At 41.6% G+C, this 24,612-nt stretch overlaps 1 protein-coding gene across 1 annotated transcript; it reads right to left on the bottom strand.

Annotated features, from left to right (window-relative positions):
• Positions 1-1,358: 1,358 nt before the first annotated feature.
• Positions 1,359-24,362, bottom strand: TMEM39B (transmembrane protein 39B). The gene is made up of 9 exons (XM_060784146.2): positions 24,166-24,362; positions 20,572-20,753; positions 18,057-18,276; positions 14,244-14,327; positions 13,973-14,124; positions 11,530-11,866; positions 9,418-9,605; positions 6,290-6,410; positions 1,359-1,875 (listed from the first exon to the last, which is right to left on the bottom strand). The coding sequence occupies exons 2-9, from the start codon at positions 20,697-20,699 to the stop codon at positions 1,639-1,641; spliced, it is 1,467 nt and encodes a 488-aa protein (XP_060640129.1). The 5' UTR covers positions 20,700-20,753; positions 24,166-24,362; the 3' UTR covers positions 1,359-1,638.
• Between the last annotated feature and the right edge of the window lie 250 nt (positions 24,363-24,612).

Below are 24,612 nucleotides of genomic sequence, written 5' to 3'. Positions count from 1 at the left end.
AGTATAACAAGTACTTTTAAAGCAAGGACCACCTAATTAAACAGGAAACAACACTTTCAAACCAGGAACACAATTTTTTTTCAAATTTTGTAACATAGTGTATTTGAAAGAATGTCCCACTGAGGAGGCGACAAGATTGTTTTCTGCTACTCCAGATACTAAGACCCAATGGAGCAATAAATTCAAATGGCAGGAAAAGAGATTCCACCTAAACATTAGAAAGAATGGTTAGAGATGTTCAAGTGTGGAATTCTTTGCTGCCTAGGAATCCAGTGATCTCCTTCTCTGGAGGTTTTGAAACAGAGGCTGGATGGCCATCTGCAGGGAGGGCTTTGATTGTTAGCCCTAGCTCCTGCCAACCTAGCAGTTCAAAAACATGCAAATATGAGTAGATCAATAGGCAAGAGCCCCTCTAGTGCTTCACCTTCGGCGGGACTATTTGTGGGAACGATTCATCTCCCATGATTCAAGCTAGCCTCATACATTGAGGTTGTGAGGTCTGTTGGAAAATGGGGCTTATACAGTATATCTGTGGAAAATCCAGGGTGGGAGAAAGAACTCTTCTCTGTTGGAGCTAGGTGTGAATGTTTCAATTGGCCACCTTGATTAGCATTTGATGGCCTGACAGTTTTTAGATATGGCTTGTTACTTCCTGGGGGAATCCTTTGGTGAGAGGTGATTAGCTGTTACGGATTGCTTTTTGTCTGGAGTTCCCCTGTGATTGAGTGTTCCTTATTTACTGTTATAAGCCACACCGAAAAAACACTACATAAGACTGACCATGACTTTCCACAGATATATAAACCCAACTTTCCTAGTTTCCAACAGACCTCACAACCTCTGAGGATGCCTGCCACAGATGCAGGCGAAACGTCAGGAGAGAATGTTTCTAGAACATGGCCATGCAGCCTGAAAAACCTACAACCCAGTGATTCCGTTCATGAAAGCCTTGGACAATACTTTGCTGAAGTGCGTTTATATAATTTTCAATAAACCGCTTTGCTGATTAAACTTGGACTGGAGTGCAGTGGTTAAGCACAGAGGTGTTTCCTGGCCTGGAATGCAACAGGCCTTTGTAATCTCTTCCTATTCTAGGATTCTATGATATATATATACCATATATAAATATATAAGAGCTACCTATCTCAATTATATCTGGATGGATGGCCATCTGTCAGAGGGGCTTTGATTGTGCATTTCCTGCCTGGCAGAAGGGGGTTGAACTGGATGGCCTTGCAGTCTCTTTCAACTCTATGGTTCTATGATCCTAAGTGTGTCACTCCTATGAAATGTTTTGAAAGGTCTGAGCTATGGTCTCTGCCTCCACTGAAGATGAACAAACCAGACAGACAGCCGCAAAGAGTACAAAAATAAGATATTTTTCCTTATCATACACCAGTTATCAAAGAAAACGAAAACCAAAGCAGTGGTAAAAAAAACACACACCCCAGACATACAAAGCTCAGGGCCGGCCTGACTGCACGTTCCTCCAGTGCCGTGTGCTGTTCCAGCCCATTCCTGCGTTTCTGTGAGGGGTCTTTTGGGGAACCTTTCTCAGGCAGCCTCTGGCCCAACGGAGCTCTGAGGTGGCTCCCCTGGCACCCCTTGCCCTCCCCTTGTATAAAAACTGTGAGGCCTTCAGTTGAGCTTGGGGTCGGCCTCCCTGGTGGCGGAGTAGGAGTAGGCCTTGCCCAGCACCAGCCGGTCACGCAGTAGCTTGAAGAAGGCATAGTAGTTGCTGAAGAGGATCAGGGCCAGTGAGATGGTCTGGTGCCACTTCTCCGATGCCACCAGCGAGTACAGCTGGTAGAAGATGACTGCCCCTTCCAGGAGGATCAGGATGTTCAGGATCCGGAGGGGTTTGCTGAAGAAGAACTGGAAAGGAACAGAGAGAGAAAATGGAACTGGCAGCAGACTGGAAGTGAAGATGCACCAACACTTAATGCATTTCATTGCATAATAGTTGCTGCCATGTAATAGTCGCACCCATATTTTTTGGGTGGCAACATTGGCAGCAGTACCGTAGACAGAAAAATTTTTTAGGGGATGAGCGACTTTTTAAAAATCAAATAATGAAGAGGAGTTCAATAACACAAAATAAATAAAATAATATGGTTTATTCTATAACCATCTATATCAGTGGTTCTCAACCTGGGGGTTGGGACCACTGCGGGGGTCGCCAGGGAGTGTCAGAGGGGTCGCCAAAGACCATCAGAAAACATAGTATTTTCTGGGTTGTTGTAGGTTTTCCCGGGCTATATGGCCATGTAGCCCGGAAAAACCTACAACAACCCAGTGATTCCGGCCATGAAAGCCTTCGACAATAGTATTTTCTGTTGGTCAGGGGGGGTTCTGTGTGGAAATTTTGGTCCAATTTAATTGTTGGTGGGGTTCAGAATGCTCTTTGAGTGTAGGTGAACTATAAATCCCAGCAATTACAACTCACAAATGTCAAGGTCTATTTTCCCCAAACTCCACCAGTGTTCACATTTGGGCATATTGAGTATTCATGTCAAGTTTGGTCCAGATCCATCATTGTTTGAGTCCACAGTGCTCTCTGGATGTAGGTGAACTACAACTCCAAACTCAAGGTCAATTCCCACCAAACCCTTCCCGTGTTTTCTGCTGGCCATGGTAGTTTTGTGTGCCAAGTTTGGGTCAATTCCGTCAGAATGCTCTTTGATTGTAGGTGAACTCTAAATCCCAGCAACTACAACTCCCAAATGACAAAATCAATCCCCTCCCCCTTTCAAATTTGGGCATATTGAGTATTTGTTCCAAATGTGGTCCGGTGAATGGAAATGCATCCTGCTTATCAGATAATTGCATTACAATTAATAACAGGAGCAAAATTACAGTTATGAAGTAGCAAAATAATGTTATGGTTGGAGGTCACCACAACATGAGAAAATGTATTAAGGGGTCACGGCATGAGGAAGGTTGAGAAACACTGCTCTATATACTTAATTAAATCAATTTCCTATTTAAGTTACAAAGTTTCAAGCTTTAAAATAACTGGAAATGACTGTTAATTGGTAATTTATTGTTACAAAAGAATACCACAACGTCTGTTGGCAACACTTGAAAACCGTGCAATAGATTTTGACATAAATCAGGCTTCATTGATAAACTTCGGTGGGCACTCAAAAGTGCAAGTCCAGTCACTTTTTCTTACCCCATTGTGCTTCTTAATATATGTTTTCAAACACACACACACACACTTTAAATTGGCATATCTAAAAATCAAGATCAATGACCCGTACATTTTGTAAGCCGTATCGAGTCCTTCGGGAGATGCTAGCGGGGTACAAATAAAGATAATAATAATAATAATAATAATAATAATAATAATAGAAACTACATAAAATACTTTTAATCTGGTACCTAATTATTCAAAAATTATTGAGCAGTTTAGGAGGCATTAAAGTATAAACTTTTAAAGCAAGCACAAATTATCACAGTTGTTATATACCTGGAAACACAATAAAAGTGTATTTAAACTTAAGTTTTTCTCATGGAGTTTTTTGGGATTACAATCCCACAAATGGATGAGGTTTGGTGTAAGACAAAAGCACAGCCCTAAAAGACACTGCCAGGACATTCACCACAACGAATATCTATATAAATAGAAATGTAATGTTTGTTTGTGGGATTAACATAACTCAAAAATCACTGGACGAATTGACACCAAATTTGGACACAAAACATCTATCAGGCCAACAAGTTACCATCACTCATAAAAACATTGAAAATCATAGCATAAGGGACTTAAAAAGCAAAAAAGATTTTTTACAAAGCATGCGCAAAAACGACTTCCCCAGCAAACAAAACACACAAGAGCATATCCACACTTTCTTCTGGACTACAGCTCCCAGCATCCCACCAGGCCCTTTAGTAGAGGAAGGTGATCCAAATGCACTGCTTTCAAGTTGCAAGCTTTCTTCTCCCTGGATTTCTTTAAGACCATCCCAATTCCTGCATATTTCCAATTTCTTACTCCTGGACTGCAACTCCCAGAAACCCTCCAGATAGATAAGATAGATATAGGTAGATAAACAGATCAGGAGGACTACTGGGAGATGCAGTCCAATAATAGGTAGAGAAGGAAGAAAGGGGAGAAAGGGGAAAAAAAGGGTTGCTGTCCGCCACCACATAAATAATGTAATGTAAATATTTTACATTAATATTTATTGTGGGATGATTGAACAGGAAAAGGCCATGCTCCTACCAGTCTATTTATTAACCTTTTGCTTGGGGCATGACGCGCAGCTCATGAACCACCTGGATGCCGCCATCCTAGCCCAGCGCTACTTCCGGAAGTAGCTCTCAGTGGAGGACGACACCGGCAGCCCCGGAAGCACCACAAGGTCTTTCCCTGCCTCAAGATGCCTTATACTCAGATATAAGAGGCAGCATTAGGGACTCTTCACCCAGTGGCGCAATGAGTTAAAACCTTGTGCTGGCAGGACTGATGACCAACAGGTTGGAGGTTCAAATCCGGGGAGAGCGCAGATGAGCTCCCTCTGTCAGCTCCAGCTCCCCATGGGGGGACATGAGAGAAGCCTCCAACAAGGATGGTAAAACATCAAAACATTGGGGCATCCTTTGGGCAATGTCCTTGCAGACGGCAATTTTTCTCTCACCAGAAGCAACTTGCAGTTTCGCAAGTCGCTCCTGACATGGAAAAAAAATCTACCAAAGTTAGGCCTTGAGCTTGTTTGGAGGTTCTAGCAGGGAAGCGCAGCTATCGTAAACCCGGGACCGAAGACTGGAGACCTTGGTACACTCCTTCTATACCAGGGACGTCGTCCTCTTCCACCGAGCGCGCAGCTTCAGGAGGGACGCACATGGAGCGGTGAGGAAGGAAGGGGACACCCGCCTAGCCAGCCAGATCAGCCGAATCAACCCTGGCGATCAATGGGGTGACAGATGTCCCAGCCAGATCGCCCTCACATCTAAAATGGCTGAGTCAATATAAACGTACCTTTCAAACTGCTAACTACCTAAAAATGCAAATACCAAAACATCTCAGGGAGGTATTCACTCAAGCCAGATTTGATCAGCTCGAGACAATGGTTAGATACGGGAGATTTAATAGCATCCCTTATAATGAACAGAGTTGTATCTGCGGGGCACCTGAAATTGAGGATATAGCACACATATTGTTTGATTGCAAATTGTATCAAAAGGTGAGAGACTTCCACCTTGGTCCATATATCAAACGGACAATGTATTGGGATTCTCACATCAGAACAACATATTTTATGTGTGGCCAAGACCCAAAAATAACATTTAAAACAGCTCTGTACTTAAGCAAAACAATACGTCTGAGAACCACATATGTAGGGCTGATTGGGGTAAATTGTAGGGGTGATAATGAAATATGATGTATCTACTCAGCTTGATCAGTTTATCAGTTTTATCATGTCTTATCATATGTATTTACTGTATTATTATAAGTGTCTTATTTTAACTTTCTACGTGGAGTGTGATCAGGTCTTGTCAGGCCTTGTTCTGTTTCTTATTGTGATATGGCCTAAGGGCTAATCAATAAAATTACTACTACTACCAAAGTTAGGCAACTTTCTTTTGTTTACCACACCATACCTGAGTATTTTCTCTCCTATTTCCCATCATAAATACATATATAGGCAGTCCCCAAGTCACAAACATCCAACTTAAACATAGTTACAAACTGGAGTGAGACAACAGGAAGTGAGAGAAATCTACCCCTCAGAAGGGAAATCCACTCCTGAAAGAGTTATTATCACGGGGAAAAGGGGTCTCCAGTGTAGTTTTAGCTCCAATCCTGTTTCCACAACAAGCCGTATGTTTAAAATCCAATTACCACAAGGACAGAAAGTGCGATGAAATCTTCTGAAAAGAGCGCAGACAGCAAAGGAAACACTACAGGGATGTTCGCCCTTCCCTGTACTATCCAAAGCTAATATACATATATATTTGGTTGGAATTTCACTTTAAAATGTCCCTGTTCTGACTTACAAACATATTCAACTTAAAAACAAACCTAAAGAACCTCTTGTTTGTAACTTGGGGACTAGCTGTATAACACTAGCTCTGCCCCACGAGCCAACTCCTCCTACACAGGAGAAGTGCTGGTCCAGGACTGCAATGACACGCCTTCAAATTCCCACCAGTTCAATGAATGGCTTTGGGTCCCCATATCATCCAGGGTCTATGTGTATGTCTAAGCGGATTGGGGTCTTCTATGAGCTTTCTGGAGCTGGATTAGAAATGGCCAGAATTGCCAAAAGGGTAGAAGACTTACATGGAAGCGGAAGTGGGAGACGTCTGAAGGCACCGCCACGTTGTAATGGCCCACAGCTTTGTAAACGTTCTTGCTGTGCTTCACCAGCACCCCCTGGGGCCACATGCACTCCTCCGTCCACCTGAACAAGGACATCAAAAATCATTGGGACATGGGGAGGAAGCAGGGACCCCTGTCAATCCAGAGGTTACTCCACAGGTTACTCCCAAGAAAGGGTTTGGAAGACAATTCTGCAATCACACCTTTAGCCAGTCTGTCATTACCAATAATTTGTTTGTTTCTTATTGTAGAAAGGGATTTACCACAATGAGGCATAATGGACTCCTAGCCAGTTCTCTTTTTCGTGAGTTAGCAAGGCCTGTTTCAGTTGGTGGAGCCTAAAGTTGAATCTCAGACCCCTTGGGTGCATTGATGATCATAAAACGGCACCATCACCATCAAGGTGGTTTCCAATAACATCATCATCCATTTTTATTTCTACCCCACCTTTCTCCCCAGAGGGACTCAAGGCAGTGTTGAGGCCTGGTCTGAGGAGGAGAAGGGGGATTCTTTGGTGGTGCCTTGGGCTCCTGAATTGGAGCCCACCACTTCTGTAGTACCTCAGGGAGAAAGTACTTCTTCTCTGGATGATGGGAATGGCTTTACAGACATATTTGCTTTTAGTGAGGGTGTTTCACATCAAACGCAGCCAGAGGCTCTACCTGACCTTGAGAAAGATGTGAGGGAGGTGGAAGACATTGGATTGTTGCCCACAACTCGGAGTCTTCAGTTACGGCGAGATAGTGCCAAGCAGAGGCAATTAAGGTTTTCTCAATGTTTGAAAGATAAAAAGGGGGATTCCAGGTGTTAGATAGTTAGTGTTTCTATGGGAACCAATTCGGTTTCTTAAACTAACCCCTTGGATTGCTTTATGTGCGGACAACTGTGCATTTTCAGAAGAAAATTTCCTTTTCCTTGCGTTCCGTGATCGGAGATTCTGGCCTTGCTTTTCATGTCACATTTTCCTGTTTGGGATTGGGGAATCTCATTTGGATACAGTTCTTGGTCTAAGTATTGTGCATTTTGTCTTTATTGTCAGTGCAGGACTGTGTTTATTCCTGCCTCAAGAATACTCTATGTATTGTCGAAGGCTTTCATGGCCGGAATCACTGGGTTGTTGTAGGTTTTTAGGGCTATATGACCATGGTCTAGAGGCATTCTCTCCTGACATTTTGCCTGTATCTATGGCAAGCATCCTCACTACCTCTGAGGAAGCTTGCCATAGATGCAGGCGAAACGTCAGGAGAGAATGCCTCTAGACCAGGGGTCCACAAACTTTTTAAACAGAGGGCCAGGTCACAGTCCCTCAAACTGTTGGAGGGCCGGATTATAATTTGAAAAAAAAATAATGAATTCCTATGCACACTGCACATATCTTATCTGTAGTGCAAAAACACTTAAAATACAATAATTAAAATGAAGAACAATTTTAACAAATATAAACTTATTAGTATTTCAGTGGGAAGTGTGGGCCTGCTTTTGGCTGATGAGATAGGATTGTTGTTGTTGTTGTTGTGTGCTTTCAAGTCGTTTCAGATTTAGGCTGACCCTGAGCGAGGGCCGGGTAAATGACCTTGGAGGGCCGCATCCAGCCCCCGGGCCTTAGTTTGAGGACCCCTGCTCTAGACCATGGCTATATAGCCCGAAAAACCTACAACAACCCATGCTCTGACTATACTCTAGATTTTGAAATGACTTTTGAAGCTTATACTTTGGATGTACTTTTGCTTCTGCCTTTTACATATATCTCGGAAATATTTTTGTACTTTTTACTTTGGAATGTATTTTTGAACTAGTTTTTTTCTATAGAACACTCCTTTCTTTCATAAACTTTTAATCAGTTGATTGATTCCTGTTGGCTGAGCTATATTTGGGCTAATTAGCTCTTCATTTTGGGTAAAAAGGAGTCACATAGGTGGCTGGGCTGCAACAGGTTGCTTACAATAATGTGACATAACCCAATAAATTTAAAAATATGACAAAATTAAAAACAATTTAAAAACAATTAAATAGGATGATGATGATAAAAATAATATTTTATTTATTACCTGCCTCTCCTTTAGCTCGAGGCAGGGCACGACATAGTTAAATACATCTATAAAATCACAGATTAAACACAGTTAAAATGCAAGGATAAAAGAATATATTGGACTACTGTAATGCGCTCTATGTGGGGCTGCCCTTGAAAACGGGCCGGAAATTTCAACTGGTCCAACGGGCGGCGGCCAGGTTGTTAACTGGTGCTCCTTGCAGGGAGAGGTCAACCCTCCTGTTTAAGGAGTGTTCATTTTCCGGTCCCAAGTCAAGGTGCAGGTGCTTACCTAAAAGCCCTAAACGGTTTGGGACCCGCCTACCTGCGTGACCGCATCTCTGTATACGAATCCGCACAATCTCTTCGATCATCTGGAGAGGCCCTGCTCACAATCCCACCTGCGTCGCAAGCGTGATTGGTGGGGACGAGGGACAGGGCCTTCTCTGTGGTGGCCCCCCGACTCTGGAACTCTCTCCCCAAGGACATCAGACAAGCCCCAAGGTTGGCAGTCTTTAGGAAGAGCTTGAAGACGTGGTTGTTCCAGTGTGGCTTCCCAGAATAGGAAACTCCAAGCATCATGTCCCAAATGCAATTTACTAGAGATTTAAGGTTGTCTGCATACCGCACCTATCTCCAAAAACCTATCAATTTCACCTGGTTATGTCCAGCATCTAAAAAAAAATTAATCATTACATTTGGCCCGGCCTTAGTTTTTAAATGCGTCGTGGTGTTATTGTCGAATGTTTATTGCTATTGTTTTATGAGTTTATTTATTGTTGTATTTGTTTGCTGTTGTTTTACTGATGAATTGAGCCTCGGCCTCTTGTAAGCCGCACCGAGTCCTTCAGGAGATGTTAGCGGGGTATAAATAAAGGATTATTATTATTATTATTATTATTATTATTATTATATTAAAACATACACATACAGGTGCCCCGAGGTTATGAACAAGATAGGTTCTGTGGAGTCCATTTGCACAAGCAACAGCTACCCTTCAGGATTATCCCCTGCAAATGCAAATCCCCTAAAAGAAGATGACACTCGGGGCGCTACTCACTGATGCTGCAAGACGTTGGAGCAAAGGGCCGGGTCGACCTTCTGCCAGCAGCCCAGGTGCGCTGCAGCCTTATGGAGGAGATCACAATACCGGGCCGGGAGGAGGTGCTGCATGAGGATGACGGAGGTGCTGATGGAGACCAGGAGAAAGAGCTCGCAGGACCAGCGCTTGTCATAATACTGAGTGCTCTGGGGAAGGAAAAAGGTAAGAGTGAGTCAGAGGGAGAGAAGCCCATCCTTGGAGGGAAGAGACTGAAAAGGGAGGTGGGCCAAGTGGGGAGGTTCTTTTTATACCAAAAGGCAACCAAGCTTCTTCCAAATGTGTACTGTTTTCACATTCCAAAATGCAAGGGTCAATCAATCCGGCCCGAATAATGCCAGCCAATACTGCTTTGTAATGACAGACAACATTATTATCTGCCATCAGAGACAGCAAGTCTAATGTGACAGATGCAGAGATATTGAAAGTCCCATAAAATATTGAGGGTGAAATGTTTTGATCATTTCAGACAAATTACTGTTCTGTGGATGTTTTCATCTTATATGTATGTCTTTTAAAAATCATAGAATTGTAGAGTTGAAAGAGACCACAAGGGCCATCCCGCCCCACCCCCTGCCATGTGTTTTTAATGGTTTTATGTTTTTATCTATGTAGTTTAACTATGTTGTACTCCACCTCGAGGAGAAATAGGTAAGAAATAACATTTACCACCACCACCATCATCAGGGTTTTGTTTTCCTACAAGAGGCTGTCAACTTTCCAGGTGATTTACAGCATCCAGCTCCTCTATGTTGGATTATTGAGTAGAATGATGATGATATTGATAATAATAATAATACATATAATTTCTTACCTGTCCCTCCTAATGACTCAAGGTTGTGCAGAACAAAGCCAAAACATATCAACATAAAATACATGCAATTAAATACATGTATCAAAAAGCAGACAACCACTTGGTTACCACCAACAACTATACATGGCTTTCCACCTCATGGCTCAAAAAGTCCCTGAGAAAGTTATTCAGAAGCAACACATTTCTGAATGTTTCTAGCTACATTTGTATTAACATTTAATTCTTCCTTATTTTTATGCTACCCTTCTATTCTGCCTTCGTCAGACCACATCTGGAATTCTGTGTCCAATTCTGGGCACCACAATTTAAAGGAGATGTTGACAATTTGGAATATGTCCAGAGAAGGACGACTAAAATGATCAAGAGTCTGGAAAACAAGCGCTATGAGGAGCGGCTTAAAGAACTGGGCATGTTTACCGTGTAGAAGAGAAGGCTGAGAGGAGACATGATGAGGGCCATGTATAAATATGTGAGGGAAAGTCATAGGGAGGAGGGAGCAAGCTTGTTTTCTGCTGCCCTGGAGACTAGGACGTGGAACAATGGCTTCAAACTACAAGAACGGAAATTCCACCTGAACATGAGGAAGAACTTTCTAACTGGGAGACCTGTTCAGCAGTGGAACACTCTGCCCCAGAGTGTGATGGAGGTTCCTTCTTTGGAGGCTTTTAAAAAGAGGCTGGATGGCCATCTATTAGGGATGCTTTGAATGTGATTTTCCTGCTTCTTGACAGGGAGCTGGACTGGATGGCCCACAAGGTCTCTTCCAACTCTATGATTCTATAAAGCTTCCTTAAGTCCCAGCATTGGGAAAACGGGGAAGGAGAGTCAATAAAGCTGTAGGACAGGGGTCCTCAAGCTTTTAAAGAGAGGGCCAGGTCATAGTCCCTCAAATTATTGGAGGGCCGAATTATAATTTGAAAAAATAATATGAATGAATTCCTCTGCACACTGCACATATCTTATTTATAGTGCAAAAACACTTAAAAACAATACAATAATTAAAATGAAAAACAGTTTTAACAAATATAAACTTATTAGTATTTCAATGGGAACTGTGGACCTGCTTTTGGCTGATGAGATAGGATTGTTGTTGTTGTTGTTGTGTGCTTTCAAGTCATTTCAGACTTAGGTTGACCCTGAGTAAGGGCCAGGTAAATGACCTTGGAGGGCTGTATTCGGCCCTTAGTTTGAGGACCCCTGCTGTAGGACAATTTCAAAGAACCAAGGCCACTTGTCCCTTTGCTACTGGGTGAGCATACCTTCACGAACCAGACGGGCACAAACGCCACGTAGTAGGCGCTGAGCATGGAGCTGACCAGCACTTCCTTCATGCGCCAGTTGAAGTCCATTTTCAAGAACTCCACCTCATTACGGATAAGGTCCGGGGAGAGGCAGCAGGCGTGGCTGGGCATGGCTTCTGTGCCGCAGAGTGGGCGTGTGTGCTGCCTCCAGGTCTCCTTGAGGGCCGCAAGGTAGTCCTTTCCCCTGGGGCTGACTTCGCCTGTCTCCCGGGGCCCAATGCTGGCCACTTGGGAGAAGAGACCCGTCTTGCGGAAGTCGCAGTTCAGCTGCAGGAAGGGGACATACATGCCGAACCTAGAGAAGAAAGAATCAAGAAAGAAAGAAAGCTGCTCTGAATGGCCTCCTTTTAGTGAGGTGGAATCATCCATATACAGGCAGCCCCAAGTTACGAAGAAAAGTGGTTCTGTACATTTTTTTCTTAAATTGAATTTGTATACAAGTCAGAACAGGGACATTTTTAAAGTGTAACTCCAGCCACATACACATACACGCACACAGAAACTTTGGATCACATAGGGAAGGGTGAAAACCCCTGTGGGGTTTCCTTTGCTGTCTATTCAGAAGATCCCCCCCCCCACACACACACACACACATTTTCTATCCCTGTGATAATTGGATTTTGAAAACATTGGCTTGTTGTCAAAACAAATTTTGGAGAGAAAGCTTCAGCAAATAATAATTCTTCCAGAAGTGTATTTCCCTTCCTTCCGAGGGGAAGATTTCTCTCATTTCCTGTTGTCTCAGTCCCGTTCTTAACTAGGAGTCATTTGTAAGTTGGATGTTTGTAACTCAGGGACGGCTTGTATAGCAGGATGTCTTAAACATCTTCTACTCCCAACTCCTTTTTGCCCAAGAAATTTTGATGTGACCCAGGTAAAAACCATTTACTTATAATAAATTAAGATTTGCAAGCCTTAATAAACAGGCTGTTTTCTTCCTTTTTTTGTGGAGTACAGCTGAAGCATATTCTGCAGTCTTGTGTAAATGGACTGCATTAAAAAGGTAAAAGTTTCCCCTGACATTAAGTCTAGTTGAGTCTGACTCTGGGAGGTGGTGCTCATCTCTATTTCTAAGCTGAAGAGCCAGCTGTCCATAGACACCTCCAAGGTCATGTGGCCGGCATGACTGCATGGAGTGCCATTACCTCCCCACCAAAGCAGTACCTATTCATCTATTCACGTTTGCATGTTTTCAAACTGCTAGGTTGGCAGAAGCTGGGGCTAACAGTGGGAGCTCACTCCACCCTCTGGATTTGAACCACCAACCTTTCAGTCAGCAAGTTCTGCAGCTCAGCGGTTCAACCCACTGCACCACCAGCACTCCTACAATGGCATTCGAAACCTTTTATTGTGGCCCAACATTTCAGGAATCCAACATTGAGCGAAGGAGGCCCACTTGGATTTAAGAAGCATTGATATATAGGATGCTTTAGAAAGAAGGAAAGGACAGGTCCTCATCTCGGGAGGCTGGCAATATAACAAATACTGCAGAGGAGACAATCAGGGCCAGCTAAAACCTTCCAACAGAGGACCCACCAGGCAGCAATCACCCAGGCTTTGAAGCTACAAGGCCATTAAATGCTAATCAAGGTGGCCAAATTCAACATTCACACTTGCCTCAAGCAGACAAGAGTTCTTTCTCCCACTCTAGACATTATTCCAGAGATATATAAATCCCACTTGCTAGTTTCCAACAGACCTCACAACCTCTGAGGATGCTTGCCATAGAAGTGGGTGAAACATGGTGAGAGAATGCTTCTGGAACATGGCCATACAGCCCAGAAAACTCACAGCAATCCAGATTACTTAACCAACACACATCTCTACTGTACTTGTAACTCTTAAAATTACCAACATAGACAAAAAAAATAGCTTCAAAAGTAGATTTCCGGCTTCTCTTTTCTTGGCTTCTCTATAAATTTAACATTTTTTCTTCCACTTTATATCGAGCAAATTGTTGACTTCTGTTTGTTTTAACATTTACAAGCAAATCTCTCAATGTTTTATGTCTCCAAACCTAAACATAAAGTCTTTCCCTTTCCCTCCAATATATGTAGATAGATAGGTAGATAGATAAGATTCCATTCTTCTAAGAATGTGTCCAGTGGCTTATAATAAAAATAATAATAAAACTTTATTTATACCCCGCCACCATCTCCCCAAGGGGACTCGGAGTGGCTTACATGAGGCCAAGCCTGACAACACAACAATAAAACAAAAAGCAATAAGCAAATAAAACAATACAATTAATATAACTCGCATATAAACAATAACATGCAAGGATTTAAAAAACCTATGGCCGGGCCAAATGTAATAGTTTATGATTTAAAAAATAATCTGTCTATTTCTATGCAAATAATTGCACCTTTGAATTGCCTACATATGAGAGAAGGGTACTCACGGGTAACATAGGAACAAGAGGTTGAGGGAAGAGTATGTCCTGAAGAGGTGGACTATTGATCTGAAGATCCAACCTGCCCCAGTAAGGACTGCAAAGCAAGTGATCACAAGGAAAATGGAACGTGGCAGGGAGACCTTGCCAGTGTGAGAAGCCTGGGGGGAGCCAAGAAGAGCAAGATAGAAGTCAATTGGCAGCTCTTCCTACGGAAGAAGGAAAGCTCCACTAAAATAGACAGGAAAGACCCCTAGCCCTGTGGGATCCCCACTTTTACCTCTTTCAAGATGGCCCCGATCAATCTCCTTGCGAGAACAATAGTCGTCACGGCGAGGACATTGAAGTCGATGAGATGAAAGTTCTGCAAGAGGAAAAGAAATGGAAAAAGTCTGCTGAGTGCAAAATGAGATGTCTTGGAAGGAGAGAACAAGGGGAAACTTGCAGTTAGTGAGTTTCTTTGTGTAACCAGGACGTGCACGAAAACAAATTAAAATTATTTGAATGTTTGTCTATTTTTAGGTGTAAATGATATATTGGGTTTTTTTGTATATAGTTTTTATTGAACATTTATATAGTTACATGGAAAGTGGGAGAATAAACTAGAAGAGGATAGAAAAGTAGGAAAATAGTATACAAAGAGTACAATAAAGATTACATCCAACAAGAAGAAAAAAAATTCCTCCTCCCCCCCCCCAAAAAAAGTGGAGGGAAAGGGAAAAAGTGAGGTGAAAAAAAAAAAGAGAGAGAGAAAACGAGGAGTACTTCCTTCTAATTCTGCTCACATTGTCTCTTTTGAATATATGCTCTCCCTTTATGACTTACAACTCCGTGTATTTCTTTTCTATATGAACTTCAATTGTTGTCCAGTCTGTTTGCTTGGTCGGGTTTCCTGTATTTTTTCTTAATAAAAAAGTTAATGTGTCCATGTCTTTAATTTCAATTATCTTCTTTAACTAATTAGTCTTCTCTGGTATTACATTTTGCTTCCATATTCGCATATACCATCCTGGCGGCCGTCGTCACATAAGTAAACAAAATATCCTCATTTGAGTTCAGATTTATGTCTTTATCTGTAATCCCCACTAAATAGTATTCCGGTTTCCTTGGGAATTTCTTATTGAAAATCTGTTGGGTTTTTTCGTGTATATCTTTCCAAAATTTCTGGGCTACCTCACAACTCCCCCAAATACGAAAGAAACTCCCATCATGTTCATTACACTTCCAGCAGGTTTTCGGTATGTTATTATACATGTGGTTTAATTTAATTGGTGTCATATACCACCGGTGTAAATGTAAATGATATATTGAATTGGTTTTATTGTGAACTGTTTTGAGTCTTTTTTTTAAGAGAGAAAGCGGGAAACAAACCAAGTTCAATCTCTACTACAACTGTTACTATTACTATTACTATAGTGATGACTATTATTATTATTATTATTATTATTATTATTATTATGGTGGTGATGATTTTTTGTGTGTGTCAGGAGTGACTTGAGAAATTGCAAGTTGCAAATAACACAATTTTAGGAATTGATATTAAAAGGATTAAAAAGAGAAAATAGCAATTAAAAGGAACAAGTAAAATATATAAAATAGTAATTAAAGACACAGGAAAAAAGAAAAGACTAACATTAAGAGAATGATGGGAGGAGGAAGTAGGAACAATGATAACTGAAAAAGAACGGGAAGAGATATGGAAAGCAAGTGTGACGGCGCGACTGGCCCCACTTATATGTGAATGTATAGCTTAACTGTTTGGTTATCTGTAGCTGTCAATCAATGTTATTTTGCTCCCCCAGCCCAATTGTTTGACTCCACCCCTTCCCAGGGAAGAGGGCAGTGCTTTCTTTTCATTCTACCATCAGACAACTCAGCAGATGGATGTGAGAAAGGCTTGGCTCGAAAGCCCTCAGTCAAGTCATCTCTTATCACCAATTCTTAAGTTTGTACTCTTAAGATTCATTCTTCATATCCAGCTCATCCGGACAACGTTGCGGAATCTTAAGCGCCTTCAAACCAGTCCTTTGGCATCAAGAGGAAGACTTTGTGCCTTCAAATATAGGTCATTGGACTGGGGTTGTGAATGTTCAGGCATTCACAGAACATTGAGAAAGAGGGAACTTGGAAATCTTCTCCGCTGGAAAACTCAGACTTCAGAGACTGTAAAGTATGTTTTCTTTACCCCTGTGGAAATATCAAGTTTATGCCTAAGGAAGATAACTCATTGTGAACAATAAAGACTATTTCAAGTTATCTAGTGTCTGGATCCTTGAGAGTTCCAGTTCTCTAAAGGAGGGCAAGAAGCAATCCCCCGGGGAAAGATGTCACGTCCATGTTTCTTTCACTAAGATCTATAGCCCCCAGGCGCGACGGCATAGCAAGACACTTAAAAAACATGTTAATTAGAATAAAAGAAAAGTATTATAAACTAATTTGGAAATGGTATTTAACACTGAGAATGTTAAACATTATAAATAAGAACAATAATGAAAAATGTTGGCGAGGATGCCAAGAAATTGGAACCTACATGCATATGTGATGGGACTGCAAATATGTAAAAGATTTTTGGGAATTGGTTATAACAGAAATAGAAAATATTATGGATATAAAAATTAGGAGGAATCCAGTAGAAATATTACTTTTAATTAAAGAAGAGGTTGGGAAAGATAAGAGGGAAAAAATTTAATAGACATGCTATTAACAGCAGCTAGACTATTAATTGCAAAATATTGGAAAGGGGCAATGAAAATACAGATTAATGAACGGTATAAAGAAATCTGGAAAATGGCATTGAACGATAAGCTAACATCAAACTCAAAACTAAAGAAAGGATTATGTAAAAAATGACTTTGAAAGTATCTGGGGAAAATTTCTAGAAAAATTATTGGAAAAAGAAGATGGGAATTTATCTCCAAATGAAGAACTGATTTTTTTGGTGGGACTTTAGGAAAAGAGATGGCTCTGGAGAAGGGGAGCACAGGGGTGAATATAAATAAAAGAGAGGGAGATGTATAGTATATGTCTATATAACTGTATTTTCTCTTCTCAAATAGAGAGAGAGAGAAATTGCAAGTTGCTTCTGGTGTGAGAGACTTGGCTATCTGCAGGGATGTTGCCCTGGGGATGCCCAGACATTTTACCATCTTGTGGGAGGCTTCATTCATGCTAATGTATGAGAAACTGGAGCTGACAGACAGGAGCTCACTCTGCTCCCTGGATTTGAACCACCTTCCTTTCGGTCAGCAGTCCTGACAGCACAAGGGTTTAACCCACTGCACCACCAGGGGCTCCTGGTGATGATGATGGAATGAACTACAACAGAAGAACCAAAGCGCTCCAGCTTCTTCTGGATTAAAATAATACAATCCTACAGCTGGAAGGGACCCCCCAGGACCCCCCAGTCTGACCCAAGGACCCTACAAAGCATTTCTACACCAACTATTGTTGGAAGCAGTATGAGGTCTTCAATTTTAATAAGGCTTTTAGGAAATCATCATAACATACTAAGTGTCATTTTAAGAGGACAGTCCCCAAGTTACAAATAGGATAGGTTCTGTAGGTTTGTTCTTATAGAATCACAGAATTGGAAGAGATCACATGTGTCATCTACTTCAACCCCCTGCCACAAATTCTTAAGTTGAATTTGTATGTAAGTCAGAGCAAGGGCATTTTGTAAGTGTAACTCCAGCCAAAAAGACATATATTTTTACTTTTGGGTCTCATAGGGAAGGACTAACACCCCTGTGGTGTTTCCTTTGCTGCCTGAGCCCCTGTTCAGAAGATTTTACTTCACTTTCTGTCCTGGTGACAATTGGATTTTGGAAAATTTGGCTTGTGGTGAAAACAATAATTGGGAATAAAGCTTCAGTGGAGACCCCCTTTCCTCATTATAATAACTCTCCCAGGAATGGATTTTCTTTCCGATAAGAGATTCCTTTCACTTCCTGTTGTCTCAGCCCTGTTCTTAACTAGGAGTCGCTTGTAAGCCAGATGTTTGTAACTTGGGGACAGCCTCTATTTGGCATTTTGAATTCATGATTACAATTTGGCCACTTTGCAAATAGGGGACACAACAAAGAACGATACCCACCAGGGAAGTATGAGAAGGTGGGTGCGAGGGTGGGTACCACCACACTGTCTTGTAGATGTTGATGTAGTGGACGAAGAGAGCAATGAGGTGGCAGAAGAAGAGCTGGAGCTCAAACAGGATGCTCCTCTCGGTGGGCAGCTCTGGGATCTTGCAGTGCTGGAGGGGGACCACCGTCTGGGCTGCCAGGGGAGGGCTGGATAGGCCCGTCCCCGAACCACTCCTATGGGACAAAAAGGGAAAAAGAAAAATAGTACGACTCACAAAGGAGGTTGTCAGGTAAAATAGAGAACAGTGCTCCTGTACCTTTAACAGTTACGTTGTAATAATAATAATAATAATAATAATAATAATAATTTCATTTCTTACACGCCTTCCTCATCATGGGGACTCAAGGTGGCTTAAAATGTCATAACTATCACTATTATTATGCTCATCATCTTTATTTCTACTTTGCATTTCTCCTTATAGGGACTCAAGGTGGCTTACAGTAACATTCTTTTTTCATGTCAGGAGCGACTTTAGAAACTACAAGTCACTTCTGGTATGAGAGAATTGGCTGTCTGCAAGGACATTGCTCAGGGGATGCCCAGATGTTTTGATGTTTTATCATCCTTGTGGGAGGGTTCTCTCATGTCCACGCATGGGGAGCTGGAGCTGACAAAGGGAGCTCAACCCCTCCCCTGACCTGTCGGTCAGCAGTCCTGCTGGGACAAGAGTTTAACCCATTGCGCCACCGGCTCCTCCTACAATAACATTATTATTACTACTACTATTATTATCATCTTTTATTTCTACTTTGCATTTCTCCCCATGGGGACTAAAAGTGGCTTACAATAACACTACTACTATTACTACTACTACATGGCAAAATTAAAAACAATTACCTATTTGTGTCATGGATAATAATAATAATAATAATAATATTTCTTCCTCATCTCTCCTTGTGGCACAAGGCAAGGCACAACATAGCTAAAACACACACCATCATAAAACATTATCTAAAATACACATATTAAAAAGTATTTCTATGAAACACAGTACAAACATTAAAATACACAGAACAAAGATTAAAATGTAGTAAACACAAGGTGTGAGTTTAAAATGCATAGTTAAAACAGACTGGGAAGGCCTGTCGGAAGTGTTGTATTTTAAATTCCAACAGCTCAAGTAAGTAAGCAATGCCAGCTAAAAATTCCCTCTTCTATGCAATTATTACAGGTTTAGGTGCCCTCCACATGCGAGTATGGAGAAGATCAAACCACAGACCACCTACTGCAATGCAACCTGAGTCCTACCACAAGCACAATGGAGGACCTTCTTGCAGCAACACCAGAGGCACTCCAAGTGGCCAGCTACTGGTAAAAGGACATTTTATAGAACACCAAGTCTGCAAATTGTGTGTTTTGTTTGCTTGTTTGTCTGTTTTTAATGTAATACAACTGTTTTGGTTCGTTCCTGACACGATAAATAAGGTGCCCTGTCCCTTATTGAGCTGGCAACCTCCATCACAATTTTTGGGACATAGTAGGTTAAGAAAATGGCCTTAAGTTGCCAACGTGAACTTTTTGCTCTTCGTGGAAATTCTCGGCACTCTTTGACATCTTCCACAAAATATCCCCTCCTTCTCGATCTCTCTCCAGCTCCATCCACCCCATTCCTCTTTTAACTGTCTTCTTTCAAAACAAAATAAAGAGCCCTATCTTGCTTGCACTTGTTGGCCCTTAATCAAGAATAACGGTTGCATTTTTGTAGCTTGCTGAATTTTTATAAAGCTTAATACCACAAGATGCACACTTGCAGCAGAAAATGAATTGCACCTGAGACTAGACAACCGTAATGCTTTACACATTGCTTTTGGGAGGCAAAAACAGCCCAAACCTCAGAAATATTTGGCTGGAAGAGTGACAGTTCAGGAAGAGGGACAGATTCTCATAAATGCTGAGCATTTTGGATACTTGTTGACAGCTCAATTAAACACAGACTTCAATAACTCAGAAAACTCTGCAGATAGGGACTAAGGGTGCATTTAAAGAGGCTGTCAAAGTGTCCCAAACTTAATGCACTTTTGGCACACTTTAATGGCTACGGTTCAAAGTGATGGAATCCTGGGAGGTGCAATTTGACTAGGTCTTTAGCATCCTCTGCCAAAAGGGGAAGGTGCATCACTAAAGCATAACTCCCAGGAGTCAACAGCCTTGAGCCATGGTAGTTCATAGAGTTGAAAGAGACCCCATGGGCCATCTAGTCCAGCTCCAGATGCCCTGCAGGAAAAGCACAATCAAAGAACCCTGACAGATGGCCATTCAGCTTCTGCTTCAAAGCCTCCAAAGGAAGGAGCTTCCACCACATTCTGAGGCAGTGAGTTCCACTGCTGAACAGCTCTTACAATCATGAAGTTTAAGTCGTGTCAAATTCCATGAATTCTACAGTGTGGAGATGCACCTTTAGTTGACATAAGAAAGGTTTGAGACAGGACAGAACTCTTATTTGAAGGTAAGAGCCAGCTGCTGCCTACCTGGTCCTTGACCGCACGCTGGTGACTGAGGAACTGGTGGAATGGCTGGCCCCTCCGGCAGCTCCGCTTTCGCAGAGAGGGTTGCGGCAATAGGACGTCCGGTTAGGCCCTCGCCTTCCCCCTGCCATAACCACCGCAAGGCGAAGGCAGCTCTCCTCAGATGATACCTTTGGTTCTAAGGACTGAAAGGAAAGCCTGGTTAAGCCTGCAATCGCTGTAAAACACGACACTGGTTTTAAAAAATGGACAGACACACTGGTTTTAAAAAAATGGACAGACACACTGGTTTTAAAAAATGGACAGCTACATGAAGGCTGGATTTGAAGACTGACTGCAAACTCAGACAATCTGAACTGTAACACTATGTAACACGATTTTTGTTCCTGGGTTATAAATGTCATTTCCTGGTTGGGTCTATCATAACAATATGGGAAATATTTATTAATCTGCAAAAACTTTGTTTTTGTGGGAGGGTCATCCTGCAGCAAATTTTCCTATAGTTTTTCAATAAATATCTCATCAAGTCTCAACCAATCCAACATTGTTTGTGGCAGCCACAAAAATGAAGTTTTTGGAGTATAGTGGAATTTCTACTTAAGAGCATCCCAACAGAAGAGCGTTTTGAGTTAAGAGCTGTTGCTCGGCCCAGGTTTCACTTTGGCTCACCCTTTTGCCTTGTTTTTTTAATCGTGTTCTATTTTGAAATGGCCATATGACTGATCAAATAAATAAATATTATTATTACTTTGCCATAAGAGCAGCATTTTGAGTTAAGGGCTAGTGCCAGAGGGAGCACTAGCGAGAGAGTACAGGCCTTTAGGGCTGAGGTCCTCAAACTAAGGTCCGGGGATGGAATACAGCCCTCCAAGGTCATTTACCCAGCCCTCGCTCAGGGTCAATCTAAGTCTGAAATGACTCGAAAGCAAACAACAACAATCCTATCTCATCAGCCAAAAGCAGGCCCACACTTCCCATTGAAATATTAATAAGTTTATATTTGTTAAAATTGTTCTTTGTTTTAATTATTGTATTGTTTTAAAGTATTTTTTGTACTACAAATAAGATATGTGCAGTGTGCATAGGAATTTATTCAAGTTTTTTTCAAATTATAATCCGGCCCTCCAACAGTTTGAGGGACTGTGACCTGGCCCTCTGTTTAAAAAGTTTGAGGACCCCTGCTTTAGGGTTTCAACGGAGCAACTTCGAGCCTCATGCTCTTGTCCCCTTAGAGCCGTGATGGTGAACCTATGACATGCGTGTCAGCACTGACACACATGGCAATTTTGATGACACGGAGCTACATGCAGCCGCATACAGAGAAGTACACCTTATAAGAGCCAATCTAATTCCATCCTTAAATTTGTAAAAGGCTCTACAAATTTAACATCTGCACATTTGAGCATTGTTCACTCCATAAGTCAGCCTGGAATATACATTTTTCTTATTTAAACTATAAATATTGCAAAATTATGTTTTTTCTCTCTCGAAGTTGACACCCCAGCCAAGTTATGCTCTGGTTTTTGGCAAATTTTGACACACCAAGCTCAAAAGGTTGCCCATCACTGCCTTAGAGGAACTCTGGGTTTGTTGATTTTGTGTTTTTTGATTTCTGGCATATTTGGCTTCATGAAGAGAGAGAGGGAGATAACCTGGAATGAATACAGTATGAAGAACATGAGGCTTCTGCCTCTTCACTTTATGCTTCTTGCCACGACTTTGTACTTCTACCATTTTCTACAAGTTCATCTTTTTTTTATTGTTCCATGTGAATGTGGAGGTTATGACTTGCTGTTACACTGACCAACACATATTTTGTTTTATACTGTGTGTGTGTGTATATATATAATGTTATATATGTTATGTATATGTGTGTATATATACATATACATACACACATCCATATGTGTGTCTGTGTGTGTAAAATGCTATTCAATTAATGACACTGCCACAAAATTTAATTGCTAACATACCAAAGTCAAAATATTATCCGAATTTAAGCTATTTGGCCAGAAATGGAAAAAAAATAGCACAGGATCCTATATATTTCTAAAATGGTAGAATTGCATGAAGTCCAAAGGAGTGGATCGACAACAAATTGAATAAAGGAAAAATTATACTATATTTATTATAACAACAACAACAATAATCTATTGTGTATCTATATCTATACACAAAAATATCTATCTACAACAGGTATGTGCAAACTTTGGACTGCCAGGTGTTTTGGACTTCAACTCCCACATTTCCTAACAGCTGGCTGTTAGGAATTGTGGGAGTTAGAAGACCAAAACTCCTGAAGAGCCCAAGTTTACCCATGCTTGATTTACAATGCAGGTTTATCCAATCACTTCTTCCTCTTTCTGCCTGCCTGGTTTCAAGGACTTACCACATTGCACTATTGTTTATTTATAACCCGCTTTATCTCTCCATACGGAGACTCAAAGCTATTTACAATTTAAAACACTTCAATACAACTTAAAATATACAAATATACAATAATAAAACACTACTATCATTACATACTATTATATATTATCAGTAGTATAACTAAAACATTCGTATTATTATATTACAATCTATATAAATAAAAATTTGTGGGATTAACAGAACTCAAAAACCACTGGACGAATTGACACCAAATTTGGACACAAGACACCTAACAACCCAATGTATGTTCTTCACTCCAAAAATTGATTTTGTCATTTGGGAGTTGTCGTTGCTGGGATTTATCGTTCACCTACAATCAAAGAGCATTCTGAACCCTACCAGCGATGGAATTGAACCAAACTTGGCACACAGTTCTCCCATGACCAACAGAAAATACTGGAAGGGTTTGGTGGGCAGTGTCCTTTGTTTTTGGAGTTGTAGTTCACCTACATCCACAGATACTGTGCACTCAATCAATGATGGATCTTGACCAAACTCAAACAAGTACTCAATATGCCCAAATGTGAACACTGGTGGAGTTTGGGGAAAATAGAATCTTGACATTTGGGAGTTGTAGTTGCTGGGATTTATAGTTCACCTACAATCACAGAGCATTCTGAACCCCACCAACGATAGAATTGGGCCAAACCTCCCACACAGAACCCCCATGTGGGCTACAGCAACGCGTGGCAGGGGGTGGCTAGTATCAACAATATAATATACAATACTGTTATTATATATTATACCACAGCACATATACCACCAGTATATTATACTACTAGTATTATATAATATATTGCATTATATCATAAGTTGAAGTATATATTATATAACATTATAAATATTATATATAATATATTAGCATTCTTATATTATATTGTAGCGCTATTATCCCGCTGCAATCACCATGGCAACATTATTCCCAATTTCCAGGTGAGGAGCATTTGGAAACCTCAGGCAAGGAGCCACCCGTGGGCTCCAGTAAACTATACATCCAAGCACTCCAGGGACACTGTTGCTATGGCAAAGTGGACGGTCGCGCAACAACAGAGCGGTGTGGACGGCCTAATGCGGTCTCATTAGAAATGGGTTTTAGATTAATCAAGGGGGGGGGTCATGGGGCAGACCATGCAGCCTCCCGCCCAGTCCCTCCCTCCCTTTCCTCACCCATCTCTTCTCAGTCCGAGAGCAGAAAGCCGAAGGGAGTAAGATGGCGAAGAGGGAAGGTGGCGACGGCGGCCTAGCAAGGACAAATGGATTCCTCAGCGTTGTCGGGGAAGGCGAAGCGCGCGCCACTGCGCAGGCGCGGCTGGGAACACAATGTGCGCGCCACTGCGCAGGCGCGTCCGGGAACAAAGAGGCTGGGGTGGTATCTTCTGCACGTGGAATGAGGACTCAGCCAAGAAGGCTGTCTTGGGGAAATCTGGCCTTTCCTTTTCTAAAAGAGCATGAAAGGAAAGGCAAAATGTAATGGCTGCAGGCTCTAAACAAGCAGGCAGCAGCTGGGATCAAGTCCTATGAGTCTCGCTTATCCTTTCTCTGTCTCTCCTCCTCCTCCCGATTTGTGGAATTTTTGCAGATGCATAGTGAAGTATCATGTAGTGTGGACAAATA

Source organism: Anolis sagrei, chromosome X (genome assembly GCF_037176765.1).
Source record: "Anolis sagrei isolate rAnoSag1 chromosome X, rAnoSag1.mat, whole genome shotgun sequence".
NCBI lineage: Eukaryota > Metazoa > Chordata > Lepidosauria > Squamata > Dactyloidae > Anolis > Anolis sagrei.
The sequence above is the reverse complement of the archived record's forward strand: the minus strand, read 5'-3'. Positions and strand labels throughout refer to the sequence as shown.

Coding starts and splice junctions, on each gene's coding strand:
- TMEM39B (XM_060784146.2), bottom strand. CDS start 20,699: ATGGCAGGGGGAAGGCGAGGGCCTAACCGGACGTCCTATTGCCGCAAC. Junction 14,328..18,056: donor CACCTTCTCATACTTCCCTG/GTGGGTATCGTT, acceptor TTCCTCTTGCAG/AACTTTCATCTCATCGACTT. Junction 1,876..6,289: donor TCTCCCACTTCCGCTTCCAT/GTAAGTCTTCTA, acceptor GTTCCTTTCCAG/TTCTTCTTCAGCAAACCCCT.